The 20,880-nt window shown below is 36.1% G+C and overlaps 1 protein-coding gene across 1 annotated transcript in view; it reads left to right on the forward strand.

Annotated features, from left to right (window-relative positions):
* ZSWIM6 (zinc finger SWIM-type containing 6) overlaps nucleotides 1–20,880 on the forward strand; it is a 166,860-nt gene that overhangs the window by 96,577 nt on the left and 49,403 nt on the right. The window contains exon 2 of the mRNA XM_039870000.1: nucleotides 8,597–8,953. Within this exon, the coding sequence (XP_039725934.1) occupies nucleotides 8,597–8,953 (357 nt within the window). The remainder of the gene's footprint in view (nucleotides 1–8,596; nucleotides 8,954–20,880) is intronic.

Genomic DNA, 20,880 nt, shown 5'->3' on the forward strand with positions numbered 1-20,880 from the left:
TAGGGATAAAAAAGGTGTTTTTTTATTTCAGTAGAGAGAGATCATCAAAACTAGGAGTGAAAAATTATTGAAACGAGAAGATATTTTAAGACAAAATTAAAGCTTCTAAGACCTTTTTTGGGGAATCAAATCTTTTCTGTTTGAAATCAAATCTCATTTTAAGAATGTGCTATGTAAATCAGGAATAAATGAATAAAAAATGATAGTAGTTACATTAATTTGGAAGTTTGAATGTATTAGAATATAATTATAACAACAACAAACCCCTGTCCATTATTGTAATAGAAAAGCTGGTGTGCTCTTGGGAGCTTGGCATTTCCAACATCGTGCATACTCACACTAAGAGCCTAGAGTTTCAGTGTACTTGTTGGAAATACTGAGCTGCCAAGATCACGTGACATTTCTATTACAATAATGATGATAGCAGACCTTCCATAAAAGAAGTCCTTGTGGTGGTTTACATACATTGTCAAGTCTAATCTTTACAGCAGTCCTGCAAGATAAGTATTATTAATCCCTTTTTAGAGATGCGGAAATCAAGGCTGAGTTACTTGTCATAGTCATTTAACTGAGATGTGTTGGAATTAGAAAGAACACTGATATTGGTTTAAAAGGTTCTAATTCTTTCTAAAATCCTACCTCATCTTGTGTTATTCCGCATATTCTGTTGCCTCTGACTTTCTCATATAGGGTACACTTTGCCTTGGGCAAAAAAATCTGTTACTAAAATTGTTGCCAATATATTTTTTCATTAATTGAATTGTTTTGAATACACAAAGAATCTTCAATTATGAGGAATCCTACGGGACTTGTAAAGCAACCTCTTTGTAAAGGTAAATACTCTCCGATTAGTTGTTTTTTAATTCTTATATTTTAATTTAGATTTTTAATGAAGGTTTTACTTAAAATAGGATGGTATAGCTGTATTAACAATTAGGATAGAAATACATATTTGTTACTATAAAGTTCTTTTTTTCCCATTTTTTTCTTAATGCTCAAACCAGTTTAATATACCATACCAGACTTCTTGGAATGGGAATCATTTAGGTTACATAATAAGCTAGAAATTGTATATATTATTTATATCACAAGTTATATATTCTTTACTGTTCTGTTTACTGTTTAATTAAACATATTCTGACTAGAAAAGGCTCCTTTAGGCTGTAATTATAATCTTTGTCAGTGGTCCATGGACCAACAGCAGCAGCAGTAGCAGCATCACTTGGGATGGAGGTGTGGGGCCCAGCAGTCTGTTATAATAAGCCCTCCAGGTGATTCTGATGCATATTCCAGCTTGAGAAGCACCAATCTGTATGTTCCACATACCAAGAGTGTAAGAGGATTTGTGTGTTCTTTCATCTAACAAATGCTTCTTGAGTGTTTTCCTCCAGGACAGTCCTCTGTGACAATGATGTCATAGACCTCTGCTGTCTCCGAGAGTGTCACAGACCTCTGCTTCCAGCCTAACTCATAAGAGAGGAGTGGACTCTTAGAAATAGTCTTTTGTTAAGTATAAAGTATCCTGGGCTTGGGGCCAAAGCATTTCATCACTTGTGACTTCTACAGTGCAGGGTGGTATTGCTCTAAGAGCCCTGTGAATTCCTTCATTTGACACAGTTACAAGGGCCTGGTCTATTCTAAGAGCTATGCTGGATCCTTGGGCTATGGAGATGAAAGACAGTGTCCCTGCCTCCAAGGGTCCTAAAACCTAGCAGTGTTTACTCAAGTGTCTGGTTCTGTTCATTTGCCTCATCCTTTTAAATTATTTATGTATTGATGTGAAAAGATTTATTTCTGCAAGTTTATCATTGGGATTTTGGAAAACCCATGTTCCTACCAGTCCTTCAGAGGCCTGCTTAATACAGAGTATTCCACCACTACCTTTCAGAGAGAACTTCAGCTTCTTGACTTGTAAAGAGAGTAGTGTGATGCTTACTCTGTAGGATGGTTGTGAGAATTAAATTCGATAGAGCCTGGGAATGAGGTAAGGCATTAGGAATCCGTTAGGGCCAAAATGCCGGGCCTCGCATTGGAATTGAGGAGTCAGGCCGGAGCTCCAGGGTATGGGTGGAGGAATTTGACTGCTGAGGCTTGCATTCTCCTCTTCTAGGTCATGCACTCTTTTTCTCTTACCTTTTGGGTCTGGTAAACAGGATTAGTCTCCAGAGTTTCTCCTTCACCTCTACTCCTAAAGCAAATAGCCAAGCATTTCTGAAGGTTGTTTTGCTGTAAGCAACAGTAGGAAATAAACTGGTGAAAGGATTTTCTGTCCTCTTCCCTATTTAGGCCTAGCCCTGGGAAGTAAGACAAAGGTGTGTAGAGGTGTTAAGAGTTGGTGTTTGGGCACTGCAGAGCTATAAACTTAATATGCACTTCAGAATTTGGGGGCACAGGTGAAAGGCCAAGTGAGGAAGAGGAGGGAGCACTGAACTATAGGAGCAACATTAGGGGTTGTGCAGACAGGGAGCCTGGCTGATCTGGCCTTTAAGAAGAGTTAAGGCTGGAGCTGCTTTGCTTGTAATAGAAAATGTTGGCATTAGAGAAAGTGGAATAAAGTGGAATTTAAAAGACTGGGGCAAAGCACCTTGCGGCTATATATAGTTGTATAAGTAACTCAAAGTCAACCAAACTTGTTTCCCCACCCAGAATCTGAGGCTGGGCAATGATTGTTTCCCTCATTTGTGGAAAATTATTTGATGGTAATGGTGGTGGTGGGGAACCCTTATGAACTTCAGAATTTGGGATGACATAGAGTGATGTGATTAAAAAAAAATCCAGCACATCCCCCTTAAACTAGTGTTCCTTCTAGATGCTCATTGCAGAAAGCTAAATTAGAGGTTAAGTGTCTTTTTCAGAAATAATTTTAATTAACTGTCTAATGCCATTCATGTGTAATGGTCATTCTGATCATACGGCTCCTTGTATGAGTTGGTGCATGAGTCTACATTAATGAGAAAACAAAACCAGGACCAAACAGAATGCTACTGGAAACTCTTGGGCCCATCCAAGACACACTCCGTTAATTTTTACGTTACTTATATGATGTGCTGTAGTGTACAGTCTGGTGTTTGCATTAATTTGCCATTGTCTTTTTCTCAGATATTAATGAGGTGTAGGAATGATTCCATTCCAAATAGGCATTTTTAAGGTGGACTTAAAAATAAAGCTTTTCCTTTAAAAAATAATTTTCTGAAAGATGGAAACCACTTCATTAGTGATTACCAGCAAAATCTCCTAATGTCTTTCTATAAGCTGTTTAAGCTTAGTATTAGAAATTAGGGCTAGAGGATTTAGTTAACTAGCTCACAGGATGCAGTCTCTTTAATTTAGGATTTCCCTTTGAGAAAATGATGTAGTTGAGAAGGAATATTGTATTTTAGGTAAGTTAGTTTTTGAGTTTATTGCTTCTGTCTTGGGCCCTTAACGTGCCAGTTGCTGATCTAGAAATTAAGCACAATTTGAATTAAAATGTTTTGTTTTTTAAATTGATGATTGCAACATGGCGAGTTGGATTTTGTGTGCTGTAGTTCTACAGCATTAGGAAAGGTAAAAGTTCGGTTTTGGGGGGCAATGATTAACTCATCTATTTTACCAGAGACACGTAATAAGGTATTAGTTACTATACATTTAGCCAGTGCAGTGGATTTAGTTAACCAATGAATACTTTGTTATAAGAGTGTTAAATGTTAACACTTTTGTGTATTTTAGACTTGGCTTTAATAACATACAGAAAAACCTCCCACAACCCTTACCACCCTTTCAACCGTAACATTACATTGCCTTGGTTTCTGCCTTTAATTTCCCCAGGGGTTCTTTTTACTTAGGAAAGGGGTAAAAGATGTATTTGTGTAAGTACTACACCAGTGCTTCTGTTAAATTCTTTTTCAACGAAGAACATGTTACTGGAGTGCCTCATGCACACAGTGCATATTTTTCTGAAAAGAATGCTCACTGAAAGCAGTAGTTTCTAGTGTGTATTTTTATTTTATGTCTACTAGTTTATTTTAGCTTAGAAATTTTCTAATGTTTTGAGTTAGTAACCGCTTTTTTGTTAACTGAGCACATATACATATATGCACAAAATGGCCCATCTTTAGAAATTTTTTATGTATTTTAAGACAGTTGTCTTTCCAGTCTGATATAATGGGTCTCCTTGTCCCTTTAAAATGCAACTAAAATCTAACCTTAGGTATGGAAATTCAGCTTTCAAGGAAGGCTTATTTTAGAATAGCAGTGAACAATTAAATATTCGCTTTCTAGAAACCATAATTAATCCTCATTAATGTGAAATTAATTTAGATGATTTGATTATGTGCTCGTGTGAGAAATTTGCCCCTTCCGTATTTCTCTGCCGAGTCTTATTAACTACTGACCTACTGAAAGATCCAAGTACAAATAATGCCGTTTCAAAGATGAGTTGGCATAGGGAGTTATTTTTTCCCTTTCTTAACAGCACATTATTATAGCAGTACTTCATCTTTCTGCTCTCATTCTTAATTATTGATGACCTCACAGTCCTTTTGCTTATGAGAATACCTATTGATACTGTGTTTGACTTAAAGCTGAGAAAAGTTAAAATTTATATTTATTAAATAATAATAAACTTAACATAGATAACAGAACTCTATTTCTTAAAAGCCATGGTCCCCAAAGCACAAAATGTTTTAGTGAAAACAGTGGCATTGTTTTATATTTTTGAAAATCTCTGTATTGTCTTTTTGGAAGAGAGCTGGATTTTCTTACCTGTCAACTATGTTCAGTCTGTTGTGATGTCATATGTCATGTAGCCTTTAGAAAACTTAATGAGAGTGAGTTTAAAAGGTCAGTAACATCTAGGTATAATTATGAAAAAGGTTTTGATCTTGGGGAATCTCTCAAAGGGTCTCAGGGACCTGGCTGTGGGTGTCCCTGGACCACACATTGAGAACCATTACATTATAACACTTTAGAGATACATATGGTGATTCAAAAAAAAAAAAAACCTATTTTCAAGTTTCTCTGTATATGAAAGTAACACTCACGAAATTAACTATTTGTGTGCTGGCAGAACTTAATAGGGAAATGGGGAAAGAGCTGGATTGAGCAAAGGTGTACAGACTGGCTGAAGTTTTTTGGTTTTTTCGTCAAACAGCAATGATCATTCTAGTGTTGCCCTACTCACTGCAAACATTCTCAGTGCTCAAGCTTATTTTCCAAGTCATCTCACGAGTGAGATTGCCCCTTCCTCCAGTATTCCAGTAGCATAGAAAAAGAAAGTGTTATGGATGAAGGGAATGTATCCAACACCCCTCTCCTGCTTCTCCAGCTGGAAGGGAAGGAAAGGGAAATAAAATTTAATGAGTTCTTTTACTATGTGCCAGGTGCTTTACATATGTTATTTCATTGCAATCCCAGAACAACCCTGGAGCTATTTCTAGCCACATTTTGCACATAAGTAGAGCAAAACTCAGAGAGGTTCAATAACAAGTCCAGAGCACTCAGCATTTAAGTGACAGAACCTGATCCGAATCAAAGCATATTACCAAGGCCTATACAACACTGTGCTTTGGTTTCTGCTTTGTTTTTCTTCAGTTCCTGCAGATTGATAATGTGAATGCTAACGTTTTGATGGCATGATGATAAAACAGTTTGACTGCCTAGAGAGGTTTGCTCTTATGGGAGTAACTATCTTTGACAGATTATATTTTGTAAAGTCAAATAAATATATTTTTGTAAGAAAAGGTTTTTTGTAATTTCTTCAGTTTTAGTTCTTTGAAAACAAAACAGTTAATTTTCTATGTTTTACCACAGAGTGGAAGATTGCCTCTTTTTGTATCCTCATTTCTGTCATATAGGACAGCTAACTATTTCAGAAGGAGATTTTGCCTTTGTGATCCTAAAACAGTTGGTCATCAGGGTTTGTCAGAACTCCAGAAAGGCAAAATCCATCCTCAGGAACATTATTTTTGTTTTGGTCACCCAATACCTAAGAGATAAGACTGCCTGGGGATGGGGAGGAGGGGGTTGGAAGAAAGATGTCTTATAGTCCTCTAGGGATTGTTGAGGGAGGAATTATTCTCCTTGCTTCTCTTGTGGGTGCTCTAATGTGATTTAAGACCCACAGAGAGTGGGTTGGTGGAATTTCAGAGCTTTCTCAAATGGGAGATCCCAAAATATCCTGAAGTAAGGCTTAATGGAATTCCTACATATTGACTCGGTATTGCATAGCCTTAAAAAGTAATGTACCAGCTGTCCCTTACGTGTGTGTATGTAATTTTCCTGTATTTAAAGTAAAGCGTCTCGTCTCTAGCAACATCAACCTAAAAGTAACAGAATAAAAAAAAATAATAATGATAATACAGGTAGGTCTCTCTAAGTATTAAGTCACTGTTACAAAGTTAGTCACATTAGAGGTGCAGCTGACCTGAGGGCAAGGAATATAAGAGAGGCGTCTAGCAGTATAAGAGAGGAATCATCTTGATAACTAACTGATTGTGGAGAAAAGGCTCACTTAAAAAGTACTGCCACCTGCAGTTGTCTGTTACAGGAAGTGCTGCCCCACATGGCCACACTGACTGGTCAGCTGGTTAATGTGGCAGGATAGAAATTACAACACATAGAAATATTTTCAACAAAAATGGTTGGAATTCTTTAAAGTGTTTGGGTACATGAAAGATCATCTAGAATTACTTGGAAAATGAACATTCATGAAACTCCTTGATCTTGGATGATATCAGATTAATATTTTTATTGTAGACTTATAGCGTATCTGGTATATAATAAGGAAAGACTGCCCTTATTAGTCTTCATTTTTGAAATTTTCTTGGGCGTTTACTTTTTAATGACTTTTTCTTCCTGAGAAAATACAGTTAAAATTTTTTAAAATACGATTACATTTATTATGTATCTTTAATTGTGGTTTCCCAAAAACTTCCCTACTAGAAGATCTAAAGGAGGCTGGAATATCCATTCTGAAACTCTGGAAGAAAATCAAAATTGGTAATCTCTATGGAAGAAAACCAAAAGTTACCAGTATTACAGTTCTCAAAATTTCTTGTTGTGAAGCAATTATAATAACTTGTTTTTAAGGAAATACTTTTTAAATTGATTAATTTGGTAAAAATTATTACACCATTTTTCTCTTTCTACTGTGTTGCTGAATATGAATTATCATGACAAAATTATATTACTCTGAAAGATTCCTTGTAAGTTGAGTAGTGTTTCTTCCAACTCTACAGTCTGATTATCCTCCTTTGAAGATAATAAATGGGGTTCATATGTGCCACATGTGAACTCTAGGTGTCATCTGGCTGTCTTGTCGTGTCACATCTCTGCAGCTTCATGTGCAACACTCCTCCTAGAGTTCCCACTTGGTAAAGATACTTCTCTTTGTGAATGAAGGAGAACCTGAAGAAGCAGTGACCTGCTTGACAAATTTTATTCAAGTAGCATAGATGGTGGCAGACTAAGGGGGAGAGCAAAAGGTTGTTTTGTAGCTTCAAGTTTCTGTTAGGCACTTGAAATCCTGTTGTAAATCTGTGTCCTGGAGGTCCCCAAAGGGAAGGTGGAACTAAATGGATGTGCCACAAAAAAAATTCATGATAACCTTCTCATACACACATGTAGGGAATAGGTATGCGGAGGATTTGTTCCCTGGCCAAACAGGCCAGGACTGACTGGTGGCAGTGGTGGTGGGAGGCAGTTTTCAGTTGACTATATATAGCTTGGCCTACCCAAAGGAGAATTGTTGCCTATATGGGGTAAATGTGTCATCTCTGGACCGTTACAAGCAGTGGCCAAATGGCCATCGGTCAGGGGGATTGTGGGGGTTTCCTGTGTGGTTCTAAGTTTAAGCTACAAGGCCTCTGAGGCCTCTTGCCACTTGGTGATTTTTTTTCCCCTTGGTGGGGAGAGTTTGGGGAGGGAGCACACATGCATGTAGCTACCTAGACTGGTATGTGTGAGATTTGGTGGGTTTTGCAGTTCTACCAGCAGACACTGCTCATACATGTTGCTATACTGGGGTATATGTTATGCATGCTACAGAAAGGAGTATTCATTTTTTAAAATTTTTCTGGTCAATGCCTCTGAAAAGGGACGCCCCTCAGAGTTGCACAGTTGGTTGAAGGAGGCTAGTGGCTGCCTGGAATAAAGGAGGAGGGAAGGGAAGAGTTTGTCAAGAAGAAAGCTGAGCTGGCCTACTCTATTTTGGAAAGTTTATTTTTTAAAGGAAGAAACCCACTGATGAAGAAAACCACTGATCTAGGAGATTTTTGTCCAGTTTACCACAGATTCAGAGTAGAACAATGATGGCTCATTAGTGCTGTGATCTAAGAATTTCCTGTAGATATGGTGGTGGTATACTGCAAGAAGTGTTTTCATATGACTGCAAAATACTTCAGATGTCTGTTGAATACCATTTGTTTTTTTTACTTATAAGGTGCAGAGGAGTGGGAAGGAGGCAGTGGGGTTCGAGTGATTCGAACATTTTTACTTGAAAATAAAAGCTGTCATATTTTTTTCTTGCCTCTGTCAATTACTGTACATTTCAAAGAATTGGAGTATTTCATAGCATCTGAATGCAGAAGCTAAACTCTTCTCTCTTTCTCTCATACAGGTTTCCACTTAAGTGGCACAGTAACAGAACCTGCAATACAATCGGAGCCAGAAACCGTTTGCAACGTGGCCATCAGCTTTGATCGTTGCAAGATTACCTCAGTGACCTGCAGCTGTGGAAACAAGGACATATTTTATTGTGCCCATGTTGTGGCACTGTCTTTATACCGCATCCGCAAGCCAGATCAGGTCAAACTGCATCTTCCCATTTCAGAGACTCTCTTTCAAATGAATAGAGACCAACTACAAAAGTTTGTACAGTATTTGATCACAGTGCACCACACAGAAGTTTTGCCAACTGCTCAAAAATTAGCAGATGAAATTCTATCCCAGAATTCAGAAATCAACCAAGTTCATGGTGAGTATAGACAGTCATTCTGTAGATTTCTTCTCTGGATTCTTTTTTGTTTATAAATTCAGTTCTTCATAAAAATGAATTAAATGTGAATTAGGTTATCAACTCTTAGGTTGTGTCGTGAGAGAACTTTAGGTTGTCATGAGAGAATTTTAAGTTTAGTTTTGTATCCAAAAACATTTCTTTTGAAGTATTTCATACATTCTACTAGATATCAAGACTTTCATGCTCAGAAAAATTTCTTATTTGTTAAAGCTTGACTCTTATACTTTTATATTTGGTAAAATTTCATCAAATACTAGACGTTAGTTACGAAAAACACTTATTTAATTCACCCATGTCACCTATTGTCAGTAAACTGACTTGTGCATGCTCAGAATTTTTTTTTTTCATTTTCTTTTAAAATTTACTTTCCAAGGCTAGAACTTTGTGACAGGATACCTTAATTTAAGAAAGTAAATTATTCTTAGAAAAATATTACAAGTTTTTTAGAGAGAATTCAGAATATGGCTGTCATGTATAAGAAATCCCCAAAAGCGTTTCTTTTAAATCTTTTATACATTGAACATATTTATTTGTAAACACATTTTATCAACCATTTATTTTGTACATTGCAAATATGTTGACTCACAAGAATGTATGTGCAACTTTTCAGATATACACCCACCACCTATATCATATATTACATTAGTACAAGATAAATAATGTTAATTATAGGTTACTGTGCTTTTAAAACATTTAGACATAGTTTTTTAAATATTTAAAAATATGTTGAAGAATGTAACAGTCTTGACTAAGCCAGTCAGTCACTCAGCCTTGTTGTTGTAGGTTTTCTTCAAAGTCATTACTTGATAGAGTAAACATAGGCGTTTAAGGAAAGCAGTTGGAGATCATATCTTTTCAATTGTGAGATATAACATACAGAAAAGTGCATAAAATGTGAATGTGCAGATTCAGAAGAAGAACCAACACCCACGTCAACAATAGAACATTCCTATCACTGTCCAGTAGAAATATAATGTAAGCCATTTGTATAATTTACAATATTCTCGTAGCCTCATTAAAAAATTAATTTTAATCTAGGTTTTATTTATCTCAACATAGTCAAAATATTGATTCAACATATTCATATGAGTATCACAATATTCATAAATATCAATTCAACAAAAATATTGGTATATTTTACCTTTTTTAAGTCTTTGAAATATTAAGTCTTTGAATCTGGTGTCTGTTTTACACTTAAAGCACATCTCAAATCACACTAGAGCCGCAAAGTGCTCAATAGCCATATGTGTGGGTATTGGTTTGAATAGTGCTGTGAGCATTCTTTTATAAGTCTCTTGGTGCCGTAGATATTTTTCACATGGTTTTTATGTCAGAGGAAAATCCACATAGCCATATTTCTTCTAGTGTTTCCCATATCAGACTTGGCTTTATTAAAGTAGCTATCATAGGGTATGTAAAGCATTTTACTAGGTAGAGTCCACCAGTGTTAAATAACAGGATTGTAAACAACTCTGTCATGGAAGTACCTCGGACCTACCAAAAGCACATGCACTCAAGAACTTTTTTAAGTAGATTTTCGGCTCTGTCATGTCTTATCTGTCTCAACCTTGTTGCCTTGTGAAAATTAAAGCCAGCTCACAATCTTTACAGAGATTTCTCAGGAGCCTGTTTGTGGCTTCTTACTAACTTGTTCATTGGCGGCAAAAGAATAGGATATACCATTTCTTCCAACTTCCATGTATTCTCTTTTTTTCCTTCTTTGTTTCTTAATTCATGTAACCTATGAGCACCACTTTGTTTTCTTAGTTTTAGTTTAACTAGAGGTCTACATCAACAGTCATTTTTGTTCAGCATTTGTCTTGATTTGAAGAATAGCAGCCCTCAAAGTTTCTTATCCAAAAGCTTTTAATAAAATCTATTTCTGTGTTGAAATATGGGATTGAGGAAATAATGTAAAGTTGGATGCAGAATGTGTTTACATAATATATTTCTTTCACAGTTTCTAAAATTGGAGGAAAACTATATCTAAGAAAGTATCAAGGACAGAATACAGGTTAGCTTTAGCCTCAATGTGATTTTCAGATAACTTTTGTATGAGGATAGCTTCACACGAGCAGTGAACTTGAGCAGTTTATCCCGCCAGCTTTCTCTCCACTTAATTTATTATCAGATTTGCTCCCAGCCTGGAAATGGGCCAATTACACGAACTGCCTTCCTGCCTTCCATTCTATTGTGACAATTGGTAAAGAAGAAGAAGGTAGGAAGCAAGCCATGACTTTAAATGATGAAATGGGAAATCTGCTCCCTGGAGGGTCTCATTTTAGCTGTTAGATTGATGACTTAGTAGGGAGTGGAATTAAAAATGTTTTCGGTTATTTGACTACGTGGTCCCACCTGCTTCCAAACATCTGTACATACAGCATTTTTTAACCTGTTTTTAAAGCAGTACTTTTTTGTATGGTTTTGTGGGTGTAGTTTTTCTTGAAGAAAGATGTCTTGAATGTGAATATTGAGAAGGGTTGATTTTTCTCTTAAGGAAAAGCATCACTTTTTGCTAGATAAATAACAGGATAGGATTTAGATTTGATTCTCTTAGTAGACATCTTAAAGACATCTTAAACCTCATCTAATGAGATTTAGCTTATTCAAATTCTTTTTAGAAAAAGGTCGTAATTTATAAGTAAATGCAAACTATGTTGGTTTTTTCTTTTCCTAGTGAACTTATCCTAATGCTTCTTAAAATTCTATTTTCGATTATTTTGAAATATTTTTTAAATAATTTTATTCTTAAGAATTAAAAGCTTCTTCAAGTCTATTTTAGGCCCATTGTTCCTCATAATTTCCTTGTAAGTTAGACATTGCAAATTTGTAATTGCAAGAGTGTCTAGATGAAGAAATTGAGAATGGGTTCGTGACTTATCCAAGGTCACAGATTCAACAAAGGTAGTTGGAATATAGATTTAGTCATCATAACAATTCCTTGTCTGTAGACTTTATTTTACATTCCATTGTTTTTTATAAAATTTCCCACACAATTTTGATTAGAGTATAAAATTAACCATTGTATGCTAAATAGTGGCTGTAAGTTAATGTTAATGGCCCTCCAAAGAGATCGCCAGTTATAGTTCTGCATTTTTTAATCAAAATTGTTTACTCTTCATTTTATATTCTAATAAAACTTTCTATCTTCCATGTTCTTTAAAAGAGGCTGGTGTTTTGCTAAGTCCTTATCTAGAAATTTACTGATTTTTAAGTGCTAACTCACTCTCTTAGTTAATTCAGCTCAGCCTTTTCTGGTCTTTATACTTCCTATTAAAGGAGATGTATTATAGATTGGCGAATTGTGGTGTAGGGACAGAACATTGAACTTGAAATTTGGGGCCTAGAGTCCAGTATTGTCTCTATTACCTATGTGACCTTAGGTGAGACTCATTTTTTCTCATTTAAAATGCTCATTATCTTCTCTAACAGTGTCAGAAGAACTTTAATGATATAATGTATACGTGTATAATAATAATAAAAATAAAATAACTGAGTTCATCTCCTGTTGGGGTTTCTGTAAGTACACATTGTTAAGAAGAGAGAAGAAACCAATTTGGGGATGGACGATGTTAAAGTTGACTTTCTGTCACATATTTCCTGTTCTTCTACTTTCTCTGTTGTACTCTTCTTTTAGTGACCTTTTTATGGGCTAGCATATAACTGGGTAGACTACAACAAAGAGGGACAGACTGAGAGGAAGCTGTGACATTGGTCCTAACTTGGAACAGAGGGAAAGGGGGGTCATTTCAGTGGCTCTTTTACTGCCAGAGCCTAACCAATCCCAGAAGTAGGCTAGACTCATTCCTCACTTGACTGCCATGTGCCCAGAGATACCATCTCAGTCAGCTGGATGTAGAAGGGATGTATTCAAATGTCAGATGGGTTTGACACATGACGTCTAAGATCTCTTCTGCCTCTGATTCTGTGACTCTCTGATGGTGATATTTCTGCAGAAGACCCAGAAGGCACGTAGGATTCATAACTGCAAAGGTGTACCTCCTATACTTCTGCCCAGGTGTGCACCTGCGTGTTCTTTGATCAGACATTTCAGTTTGTTTGAGTATGGTTCTTATAAAACCAACACCATAAATTCCATTCATGCTTGCCTGCCCTGCTTAACTTAGCTTCCAAATGCCTCTGTGTCCCTCTGTGTCTTATATATCAGTCTATTCATGCTCCCCTAGATATTACCAAATAAGCAAACCTACTCAGCAATCCCATGTTCACTGTGTAGCTTGTGTTTACTTTATTGTAAACTCCATCAGAGCTGGAACTGTGATCTGTGTATCTTGGTAGCCTCCCTAAGGACAATGCGTAAAAAGTAACACAAACAATGTGTTAAACAAAAAGTAATATTGTTATTTTTTCATTTCATTTTGTTCTTAGTAGGAACTTGGAGATTTTTATACACATACATGTTCCAAATCTAGCAGTGACAGTTGGAGTCGTTCGATGTCACATTTTTCTTCTTTTTGCTTCCCTGTAGATGGTCATGTTCATTGTAATTGGGCTTGCATTAGCAATCAGTTTTTGCAAATATTTTAAGGAGATAATTTGGTTATTAAAAGCATATCTTTTCTATTATAGAACATTCTGGCATTGACAGTTGATTAAACAAAGGTGTGCTCTACTGGTGGTCAATTTAATTAGCAAATACATTCTATAGGAGGGAATTAAAGTTGCTTTAAATGTTATCTCAGAGTACATAGTGTGAAACTTAAAAGGAAATTGAAAAAATAAGACTGTTGGAAAGATTTACAGCAGTATAGAAGTGAACACAAAAAGACAAGTCCTCATTGGCGCCCCACCCCCAGTGGCCTTCTCCTTGAGTCTTCGTAGCCCCTTTTTCTCTCAAGGCAGCCACTGCTGGGTGTGGCTTATATTCCTTGAGGCAGTTTTCTTTTTGTAACTTTTAAAAAACAAGTTAGAAAACTTTTTCCTGCAGTTTGCTTTTTTCTCTTAATATATCATAAATATCTTTTTACATTAATACAAATAGGACAAGTAGATCTATTACTGTTTTAAATGTTTTATAGTATTCCACAGTATGGATATATTTAACCATTAAGCTACTGAATGATTTTGAAGTTGTTTCCATTTTTTTCCTACTATATGCAGCGCTACTGCGACCTCTTTGCGTGTGTGTGTGTATTTGTGCAAGTAATTTTGAATAATAGATTCTTAGTAGTAGAAATGCCAGAATAAGTGGTATATGCATTTTGAGTTTTGTAATTACTGCCAAATTTTCCTCCAAAAATTACCAGTTTTGCTCCTAAGTTTTAGCTGAAACTTGATGTTTTCATAATATGATTTAAATGTTTTTTTTTTTTTTTAATTGATGGAATATATGATCACACACAGGTGATACTATTTTTTTCCTTCATGGGAAAAAATATTTCACTTTACCAAAAAAAAAAAATAATCTTAGAACTTATGTCACTTAATTTGGAGGAATCACATTTTTCTAACTTGAGTTATTTGTTAGGGTAATGCAGAGACAGCCAAGTTATTTTTTAGCCCAGTACCCTTTATCTTTTTATTTTCACCTCCAAATCTTGCCTTCCTTCACACTCTAGTCAGCGTTGACACAGCCTCAGCTTTTATAATTTACAAAAGATTCTACCCGCTGTCAGCGGTTTCCTCACTATCTCTCTCTCTCAACTGACACTAAGTCTCTTCATGTTGGCTAGATGAGTTTATTATTCCCATCTTCCCTACACATGCACTTCTCACTGTAAGACTGTTCAGAGTCTTTAAGAACTTGGAAGTTAGATAGCCTAAGTTAGGATACTGGCCCCTTTGCTTTCCAACTCTGTTACTGGGGGCAAGTAACTCAATCTCTTCAGGCCTCAGTTTTCTTATTTGTAAAATGCGGACAATAAAGAGTGCCTATTTCGTATGGTCTGGAGGGTTAGAGGAGTAAATATGAGTAGCTGTTACCAACCACCATCATTGTGATGTGGCAATTAGCATGTGCCTTCATAGGCAGTAGTAGATAGTTAAGGAAAATATTTGCGAACTAGATTTTTAAAAACATCTTTTAAAAGAATCTGAGCAAACCATTGAAGATTGTAAGCATTATAGATCTCTTTTAATAAATTTGAAGGGTTGGATTATGTAAAAATGAGACTTTCTGAGAATGTTGCATTTAAATATTTCTGTGTACCAGGTAATCAGTCGTTAATGCATTTATTAGCTAAGTAATGGAAAATGACTTACCTGTTGTATACGCTATGTTTATATTCTTTTTCAGCTAGCACTGGAGGATGTTCAAATACTTTATATGTGTATTAAATACATGATTATTTCTATACATGAATAAGTATATTGTTGAACTTCTGAAGTAAATTTAATGAATAATAAGAGATGAGTAATAAAGTCAGATGAGGGGAAAATAATAGAGGAGGGACTATAAACCCTGACAGGCCTATTTGAGTTCCCCGAGATATATGCTGATTACAGTGCTGCTTATTTACTTCCTTGGCATTTAGCTGAAGGGAAGGTGGCTTGTTGAGGGAGCAAAGCCTAGGGCGTGCTAGGGCTCCCTCTGTCATAAGACTCCATGATAAAGAAAATCGGTTGTCCTCCAACAGTTCGTGGAGAGGATACCCCACTGTTTAATGGTAGTAGAATTATATGAACTGAGCATTGAGAATAGAAGATGATGAAGGATCTGGCAGTTTCAGCTACCTCGAAATTGTAAATTAAAATGACATTAGTCACTACCTTGAAATGAGGACTTAATTAAGAATAAAATTTAAATCTTTTTGCAAGCACATACTTATTCAGTGCACATTTTTTTTTTCCAGCGGTCTTCTAGCTCTTGTCCTTTCTAAGGAAAGACTGTTTTTTGAGTCTGGATCACTGAAGTTTGCTCCCTGGCCTCTTTCTCATCGCCAGTAGTTGATGTCAGGATTTTGCTTTCAGCTCATAAGACAGGTGTACCTGTACCTTTGTAAGCCACAGGCTTCTTATTTCCTAGTTTTAACAGCAGGCACTAAAACTGTAGGAGATAGCATTCTTCAATAGGTTCCCCCCAAAGAGGCCAAATTAACCACCTGTGCAGTGTAGACATCTGCTGCCTACATTCTGCCTGTATAGACTGAATTTGACAATCTAATTTTAACCAAAAAGAACACTGCTATGTAAATGTAAATAGTTAAAGCATTGATTGGACAACAGTGTTACTACTAAAGCTGTTAGGCCACAGTTAAGATGAAGCTGTAAACTAAAAAGCCGTTCGCTTCTTTTTTCGAGTTCGTTTTTTAGCAGAGTAAAAGGAGAAGGGAAGCATTAAGTTACTTATTAGAACCCAGAGCTGTGGATGAGTCCACATACCAAACAGCATAAGCCAGTGTAAAATTTACAGGATGATTTGGTGTTGCCTAATGCTTAGAAGCAACTGTTTCCGTGTCATGAGACAGATATCAGTATGTCATTTAATATCCTAAAGAGGCCTTTTAAAAAAAAAAATTATTTTATATTAGTTTCAGGTATACAGTACATTGGTTCCACATTTATATAGTTTACAGAGTGATCCCCCTATTACTCCAGCACCCATCTGGCTCTGCACACAGCCATTACAGTACTATTGGCTATATTCCCTATGCTGTACTCCCCATCCCCGTGACTGTTTTGTAACTACCAATTTGTACTTCTTAACTCCTTCACCTTTTTCACCCAGCTCCCTAACCCGCTCCTCCCCTCGGCAATCACCAGGTTGTCCTCTATCTGTGATAGAGGGGCCTCTGTTTGATGCCTCAGGACCCTGAATACTTTTCAATATGAAGATCCAGAATGTGCCACCATGTTTAACATTCTCTCCAAATACAGAATTGGCCCTCCAGCCCCAACCCCCTATTTTTATCCTTGGGAAAGATTCTGATTCATTAGGTCTGAGGTGGTGCCTAAATATCTATTTTTCACAATGTGCCTCAGAAATTTGATATACTTTTAATTTTAAGAAGCAATGGGGTAAAGGAGTTTTGATTTGGGGGTAAATCAAACCTAAATCAGAACTAAATCAAGTAGCAAACAGAGGAAGCAAAGATTTGACTGGGGTTCTAATGCCCGTGAATTCTTCCTCGCTCTCCTCCTGTGGTATTACTTAACCAAGGTGGGGAGGGGAAATCAAATTCGCACTCCCTAGCAGGGAATGAGAGACAATTAAACTGTTTCACTTTTTTCAACAGATAATTTCACTTTCCCTGAAGGCTTGAAACCTTAAAGAATAAGCTTTGGTAATAAAATGCTCACAAAGATTAATTATACAGCTGTAAAAGTTATAGCATTTATAATTATAAATAAGGATAAAAAATATGATAGGTTTTAATAAAACACTTTAAATTGACCATTTAATTTACATATATAGATTCTGGTTCCTGCCTAACTGGAGAAACATCTTAATAGCAAATGTATAAATACATGAATTATGTTTTCTCTGCATACCTTTCTTAAAGCTAAATGCTGAGAAGTTTATCTTTGATTATAGACAGCCATTAACAAGTAGAAGTAAATTTTGCAAATATACGTTTTATACAAGGCTTAGGCAATATTTTAATGCTTGTAATCAAGACATATTAGGGTTTAGATAGTTAAACTTAAGCATTAAAATTTAATAAATGAATTTGCTCTTTTAGAGGGATTATTGTCATTGTAGATGTTTAATTTTCAGGTCTGTAATATATAGTACACATGTCTTATTCCTAAAAGATTGAGTCATGTTTGAGTAAATTTATTTTATTTATCAACTAATTATCTTTGCTTGCATTATTATGACTTAAGTGAGAGGATATTTTCTACAGAGCCACATGAGATTTCTAATTTTTATTTCCTTGCTAATTTTGTATTCCTACATTATAGAATTTTAGGGTTGAGGAAATGGAGACCTGAAGGAGCTTAAGTGATTTGCTGGAGGACACAGTTTTTCCAGACTGCATAGAACCGAAGTCTTCTGAATTCTAATCCAGGATTAGGCACCCCACACATCATATCCTCTCTACTTGTGTGTAGACTTTATTAGCTTATTTGCAAAAAAATTTATCTGTGGGCCATTTTCCCTCTTCATTGCCTCCTTCCTTCCCCCTATACTCAAGTAAGTTAGTTCTAATACTATTTTTTCCACCTCCCCAAAAAAACCAAAACTTAATTTTCTTAAAAACTTGAGAAAAATAATTTATGTATTTATACATTTGCTATTAGATATCTTTCTATCTGGACAAGAATAAAAATATGTATATAGATTAAATGATTCATTAAAGAAATTTTGAGATTTATCTTGTATGTTTAAAATGTGATTATATTTTAAAACCTATTAGAGTTTAAGGAAAAATTAATTGTGTAATTCAAGTCAAATAAAAGTGAATCCTAGATTATTTTTTCTAGCACTTCTGTCTCTTAGTATGAAAAAAACAAAGGTTAAGTATATCCTGAAGTTTGGGGAGAGTGAATGTCGACCCCTTTGCCACTTTAGGCCAAGGAGAAGACTGAGATTTTCTCTAAACTGAATTCAAATCTACTTAAAATATTTGGATATTTCTGTGGCAGACAGAAACTCTAGGTCTCACTAGGCTCTGACCCAAGCACAGAAGGGTAGCATGCCTCAGCCACACTTCAAGACAGTTAGTCTCTGCCTACGTCCTCTGTAGTGGGACTCCTTGGAGATCTTGGCCTTTAGTGCCCAACAGAGAACAACTGTAAAAATCGCAAAAGTTGAGTGAAGTAACCACAGTGAGGATAGAAATCACATTTATTTAGCTCAGTTCATCAGGAGGAACAGTAAGAGTTGCATAATCAGTAGCTTGTCAGAGTTTTCCCTAAGAAGATAAAGAGGGACGTGTCACATTTCCCAGAAAGATTTAAAAAAAGATATTGGGAAGAACTTAAGTATAAAAATTGTCACCCTGTAGTTTAGTTGTTTTGAAAGTCTCTAGATGCATTTAGGTAAAGACTTTATACCTAGCTTTGTGCATGTGTGCGTACGTTTCCCTCTCTGTGTGTCTGTCTTTTCCTCGAATCAGGGATTGGCTGAATTAGGCCCTTTGAATCCCTGTGGGATAAAGATGTAGCCCCAGTAGTTAACTCTTCACAACGTTGTTGTGCCTTAAATCTTCCTGTACAAGAGAAACACCCTAACAAATGCCTATAAACATCCCAGTATCTTTCCATAAATTTATCTTTGATGTATACAGTTCATAACACTTGCCTCTAGGATTCAAACTTTAGCTCCAAGGTTCTGGGATATAGTCTTCCGCAGCGGAGAGAATCAGGAGACTGGATTTGGCAGTGTGGCTGCAGATAGGTCATAACCATTCTGAACCTGTTTTCTTCTCCTTCCTAAGAATGGGGATCGTTCTACAGAATACTCACCTCCAGGGGACATTGTGAGGAGAAAATGAGATAATGTATGTGAGAATGCTTTAGTGTGGCTCTTTTTTGATGGGAATCCTCAGAGGCCAGGGATGTATGCATGCCTTTCTCCTTCCTCGTGTCCCTCCTTCCTCCCAATACTTGATTCAAAATATCATCTTCACTGTTCTCTTATATATTTTTGCTTCCCAATTCATCCTCTCTGTGGTTCCAGAATTTTAAAGGTATGAAAAGGTGTATTTAGTGAGGAACCACCTTCCCTCATATAACTAGGTTACTCATGCTAAACATTTTTTCAAGATATTTTATACATGTGTATGGAAATGTTAACTCATAAGCTCTTTTTTAAAACCTTACTATTTACACAAAAATGTGGTGCACTCTGTGTACTTTTCTTCACCTTGATTTTTTTTTTTTCAATCAACAGTATATCCTGAATATCTTTCCATTGTGGTAATAGAGAATCTCCACATTTATTTTCATGGGTGCTTAATATTCCATGGTAGGAATGTTGAAATTGATGTACATCAGGACAAAACATCTTTTACTATCTAGAGTATTCCATTCTTTCACTTTGTATAACCTTATCATGAATCCCCTTTCATTACTCTTGGGGGTGGCGGGGACTAAGTTCCTCACTTGCTAAGGCTATCAGGGTCTGGCCATTCTATTCTCCAGGATTGTTTTGGTATTGCTTTTTCCCTCATCTTCTACTTTGGTGTTCCATGGACATGAACTATCTTATATTTTGTCACTATACGGTGTCCTTTCCCACTTGAGACCTCAGTCTAAGCTGTTACTGTCACATACAGACCCATTCTGTCCTTTCCCTTCCTTTAGTTAACATCTAATCTAATCTCAGCTCAGATTCCATTTCCTCAAGGTATGTTTATCCTGACATTCCAAGGCCAGGTCAGAGCTCTCTGATAGTCTCTCCTGGCACCTTATTCTCTTCCTTTGAGCAATTATTACCACTTATTATATGTTTATATGTGACTATTAGATGAGTATTTATCTCACACACTAAAAAGTGTTAGTGTTTCTTACATAGTGAATTGCAACCCAATAATGGTTATGAAATCCATTTTAAAAATAATAACAAGCCCTTCTAAAAAATGGAATAGAAGATATCAGACCTCTTCACTTAGAGTATTTTTCTTCATCATACCTTGCTTCAGATTAATAGATAGATGTGACCATATAAACATCCAGATACAAAGGTAAATTGGGCATGATAAAAATTGTTTTTTTTATTGTGGGTCTCAGTCAAAATAGTTTGAAAGCCATTGAACTAGATGGTAAATTCTGTGGGGACAGGAATTCTGTCTGTTTTGTAAACTGTTCTATCTCTACATCTAGCAGAGGGCACTCAGTAAATATGCTCGCTGAATGAATGTATACCTTTTCAGGGAGGTTCACAGACCTAGTGCCTAGCTCCTTAGGGACTGAAGGACTCTGGTTCTAAGCAGATGTTAATCATTATTTCCTTGGCCAATTGAGTCTACATTAGGTCA

This window comes from Pteropus medius, unplaced genomic scaffold (genome assembly GCF_902729225.1).
Source record: "Pteropus medius unplaced genomic scaffold, Ma_sr-lr_union100, whole genome shotgun sequence".
In the NCBI taxonomy this organism is placed as follows: domain Eukaryota; kingdom Metazoa; phylum Chordata; class Mammalia; order Chiroptera; family Pteropodidae; genus Pteropus; species Pteropus medius.